This window comes from Penaeus chinensis, chromosome 37, assembly GCF_019202785.1.
Source record: "Penaeus chinensis breed Huanghai No. 1 chromosome 37, ASM1920278v2, whole genome shotgun sequence".
NCBI classification, from domain to species: Eukaryota; Metazoa; Arthropoda; class Malacostraca; order Decapoda; family Penaeidae; genus Penaeus; species Penaeus chinensis.
Genome location: NC_061855.1, coordinates 1,459,023 through 1,464,022, shown reverse-complemented (window position 1 = coordinate 1,464,022; position 5,000 = coordinate 1,459,023). Strand labels below are relative to the sequence as shown.

At 44.3% G+C, this 5,000-nt stretch overlaps 1 protein-coding gene across 1 annotated transcript in view; it reads left to right on the top strand.

Annotated features, from left to right (window-relative positions):
* Positions 1–5,000, top strand: part of LOC125045709 — a 66,761-nt gene that overhangs the window by 30,746 nt on the left and 31,015 nt on the right. Inside the window, exons 3-5 of the mRNA XM_047643138.1 lie at positions 3,561–3,640; positions 3,963–4,149; positions 4,826–5,000. The exon at positions 4,826–5,000 is cut by the window's right edge and continues 50 nt beyond it. Coding sequence (XP_047499094.1) covers positions 3,561–3,640; positions 3,963–4,149; positions 4,826–5,000 — 442 coding nt within the window. The remainder of the gene's footprint in view (positions 1–3,560; positions 3,641–3,962; positions 4,150–4,825) is intronic.

Below are 5,000 nucleotides of genomic sequence, written 5' to 3'. Positions count from 1 at the left end.
AAGTAAAATGCCTTTTAATATTTTTCGTTATTGTTGTTATAAATTGCGTAGGAATTTCGTTCTCACTTACAGAAAATACTTCTTAATTTTCTCTTTCTTAATTGTTATTATTTACGTTGGCATTTCTGTCTTTGATATATGATATGGTGCTTCTATTTGTAATATACGAAGGAATGACTTGGAATAAGGACGAAATCATTTATAGTTTGTACATTGGAAAGGTTTAAATCCCGAATTAGAAGTTCGTGCGAGGCATAAATACTCTGCCATTGGTTCATTTATAACAGGTGTAGAATGACATACGTAATGTGGCGTATTGACCATTATAAAAGTTATTATCAGATCGTTACGATTAATATAAGGTAGCACTCGTGTGGAGATGAATGCCAGGATGTTATCTTTATTAATCTTTTTTTTTCTTTAAAGGAGAGATACAGGTTTTGTATTTATGTGGCAGGTTTCTTGTTGCATAGAGGTTTTAGTGTTTTTGTTGTTGTAGATACGTAGTGTATCCTGTATGTGTGTTGTATTTGTTTTCCCACTGTTGCATGGAATTTCATGTTATGGTTATATGGTTTAATACATTTCTGAACTGAGTGAACTTGGTTGAATCTGAATATAGGAACAAATAAAGTGTCAAATTAAGATAATCTTAACGGTTGTCTCTTTATATACGTCCATTGGCTTCGTTAATTTGACAGATCCAAAGAAAAAGAAAAAAAGAAGAAAAAAAAAAAAAGGAGAAAGAAAAAAAGGAAGGGGATTAAAAAAAGGGAAAAAGGGGGGAAAAAGGAAAAAGAAAAGAAGGGAAAAAAGGAAAAAAAAGAAAAAGGGAAAAGGAAAAAGAAAAAAGAAAAAAAAAAAAAAGGAAAAAGAAACCCCAAAAAGAAAAAAATTTATATTTATAAAAAAAAAAGGAAACCAAAAAAACGGGGAAAAAAAAACCTAAAAATAAAAAAAGGAAAAAAAAGGAAAAGAAAAAAGAAAAAAAAAAAAAAAAAAAAGGGAAAGAAAGAGAAAGAGAAAAAAGGAGAAGAGGAAGGAGGGGGAAGGAGGGGGGGGAGGAGGGGGGGGGGAAAAGGGAGGGGAAAAGGAAAGGGGGGAGGGTTTGGGGGGAAAAGGGGGGAAAAAGGGGGGAAAAAGGAAGGAAGGAAGGGGAAAAAGAAAAAAAGGGAAAAAGGGAAGGGAAAAAGGAAGAAAAGGGGGAAAAAGGGAAGGGGAAGGGAAGAAGGGGAAGAAAAGAAAAGGAAAAAGAAGGGAAAAAGGAAGGGAAAAAGGGAAGGAAGGAAGGGAAGGAAGGAAGGAAAAAGGAAAAAGGGAAAAAACGGGAAAAGGAAATGGGATACGGGGGGGAAGTAAAAAAAAAAAACAAAAAGGAAGAAAAAGGGGAGAAGGGAAAAGGGGGAAGGAAGGGAGGGGAAAGAGGGGGGGGGGAGAAAAAGAAAGAGAGAGAGAGGAGAGAGAGAAGAGGAGGAGAGAGAGAGAAGAGAAAAGAGAGAGAGAGAGAGAGAGGGGAGAGAGAGAGAGAAAAGAGAGAAGAGGAGAGAGAGAAGAAGGAAGAAGAAGAAGAGAAGAGAAGAAGAAGAAAAAGGGAGAAGAAGAAGGAAAGGGGAAAAGAAAAGAAAGAGGAAGAAAAAGAAAAAAAAAAAAAAAAAAAAAAAAAAAAGGGGAAAGAGAGAAAGAGAGAAAAGAAAAAAAAGAAAGAGAAGAAGAAAAAAAAAAAAAAAAACAACAAAAACATCATCATGATCCTTGGCGCCAACCCTCGTCCGCACATGCGAACACGAACCCAGACAAACGGACGGACGTCGGCACGTGTACGCATCGCCCCGTCCTGTCCGCACCGACCAAGAAAGGAATGTGATCGAGTGAGTGAGTGTTGGGGTGAAAGTTACCCCGGGGGAGGTGGAGGAAGGGGAGGGGGGGGAGAGAGGGGAATGGGGATGAGGTGGAGGGAGAAGGGGGAGGGGGAAGGGTGGAGGGAACGGGAAGAGGAAGAAGAGAGAGGGAAAGGGGAAGGGGGGAAGGAGGAAGGAGGGGGGAGAGGGGAGGGAGGTGAAGGAGGAGGGAGAGGGGAGGGAGGTGAAGGAGGAGGGAGAGGGGAGGGAGGTGAAGGAGGAGGGAGGAGGGAGAAGGAGAAAGGGAAGATGGGAGAGGTGAAGGAGCTGGGAGGAGGAGAGCGGAAGGGAAGGGCTAGAGAGACGGAAGGGTAGGGGGAGGAGGAGAGGGGAGGGAGAAAGAGGGAGAAGGAAGATTAGATGAATAATGAACGGAGGGAAAGGGAAGGGAAAGTGGGAAGTGGACTGGGATTGAGGAGGGAAGGGAGGCGGAGGGAAAGGGGCAAATGGAGGGAAATGGGCAGAGTATAGCAGGGGGAGGGAGGGACGAGCGGAGGGGGAGGGGAAAAGAGTTCGGATGTGCCGCGTGCCTTACCTGGCCAATCTCCCCCCCCTCCCTTCCCCACCATCCCTACCCGATCCCCCCACAATAATTCATACACCACGCGACACCCTCCCCCCCTCCCTGCACACCTTTCGCTTAGTCTCCTCCTTTCCCCCTCTCTTTTCTCTCCTCCTCTCTCTTCCCTCCCCCCTTTCCCCTCTTCTTGCCTCTCCCTCTCCCCTCCCCTCATCCTGCCTCTCCTTCTCCACTCCCCTCCCTCCCCGCTTCTTGTGTCCTCCCCCCTCCCTCCTACCCTTCCCCCCTCCCTCCCCTCGCCTCCCCTTCCCTCTCCCTCTCCCTCACGACACTGACCTGTGCCCCCCTCTGTGCTCCCCCCCTCTTGGTGATAGTGATAGTGATGATGAATGATTTGGTGGTAATGGTAATGGTGACTGATGACGGTGACGACTATGACAATGATGATGACGGTGATGATGATGATGATGACGATGACGATGACGATGACGATGATGATATTGATGATGATGATATTGATGATGATGATGTCGAATGAGGATAAGGTGGCGAGGGTGATGATGATAGTATGGAGGAAAAGGATGATAATAATGATGAGAAAGGAGTGGAAGGAGAGTAAGGGTAATGATGATAACTGGGAAGAGGACAGAAATTACGCTTATAAAGATTATTACGAAGTTAATGATGATAGTGTATGATCGTTGTTCCCATTTCCGTGATAGCGATGTGAAAAAGATGGTGATTAAGATATCTATGAAATAGATAAAAAGATAATGATAATATCTTTTTTCTTTTTCTTCTTCGTCTTTTTCTTTTTATTATAATTTATTAATTATTATTATTCATTTTATTATTATTATTACTATTACTATTGATATTTCTATTATTGTTATTGTTATTATCATTATAATTATTACTATTATTATTGTTATTGTCATTGCTAATATTGCAATAATCATGGTAGTACTAAATCTTCTTTCCATCATTACTTATCGACGCGTTTATCTTCATCTGCAACAGATCGGTTAATCTTAAACTACTGCATATCATTCGAGTATTTATAATCTTTATATTGCTAGATTTGAGGTTAATTGCGCACTGAGCCAAGGATTAACGCCTCCGCCCCTCTCTCTCTCCCGCAGGGCCTGGACGAAGGCGGGGAAGCCCTTCTGCAGTTTCGGTTCCGTGTACAATTCTACGTGGAGACCCACCTCCTCCTCAGGTACGTGGCCTTCGGGTCGGGCAAGCTTTTGGGCATGGCTGGGCGGGTCGATTCGGTGGTGTATGTGTCTATAGAGGTATGTGCCTGCGTTCGGTTGTGTGTGTATAGGCACAGGTGCATGTATATGCTCTTATACAAACACGCACACACACACACAGCCACACGCAAAGCACAACCACACCGCGCCCTTAGACCTCCTTTCCTTCCCAATCCCTCCCTCCCTTTCTCCCTCCCTCCCTCCCTCCCTCTCTCCCCCCTCTCCTTCCTTCCCTCCCTCCCTCCCTCAGGCCCCCCAAGAGCTAACCTTCCGCCTCCTTTCCAGGGACCGGGTGTCGCGGCTGCACTACTACCTGCAGTTGCGGGATAATGTGGTGGCGTACACTCAACCCATCAGCGAGGAGGCGACGTTCCTGCTGGCGGCCTACGCGCTGCAGGCTGACCTCGGGGACTTCTGCGAGGACCAGCACCAGGGACACTACTTCGACCCCAACCTCTACTTCCCGCCCTGGGTTAGTGTCTGCGTTTCTCTCGTGGCAAGGGGTCGAGCGAGACACCTCTTAGCGAGCGACTTTACAGTTTTCTGCTTTTCTGATTTTTCTGTGAATCTCTCTCGAAGTGACTCTGGCAGAATTCTTTTAACGAGCGACACTTTGTTTTCTGCTTTTATCGAGCGGTTTTTCAAAACTTAAGTTTTTTTTTTTCTCCTTTTGAAGAATCAAATCTAACAGAATTCTTAAAGCGGGCGATTTTGCGCTCTGTTTGCAGATTTCTTTATTTCTTCGAGCGCTTTTTCGAAACAATATAAGTCTTAATTTGTATTCTCAAAGGCCAGAGTGCTCACTAAAGAAAGTTTTGAAAGTCATTTGATATATATATATATATATATATATATATACATATATATACATAAATATATATATATATACACATACACATATATATACATATATATATATATATTGTTCTCTTTTTCTTTTATTATTATTATATATATATATAAAAAAAAAAATGTATATTTTTCAACAAATTTATCAACACGAAAAGAGTATGTTGTCATCCCTTACTGAATGCGAGACGATCACCTTGTGTAATCCGATATACGTATTGCACTTGCCGCGCGAGCGACGGCGTCTGCCTCGCGCCGGTCGAGCCAGCCGGGCGCCCTGACGTTTCCCTTCCGGACAGGTGGTGGAGCGCGTGGGGCTGACGTACATCATGGAGCACGCGCCGCACATGCACCGCGACAACCTGGGACTCACGCAGGCGGAGGCCCACGCCCAGTACATCCGGGAGGCGTCGCAGCAGGAGGCGCCGCACAACCTCCACATTTACCAGCTGCGCTACAAGAAGCAGGACCCTT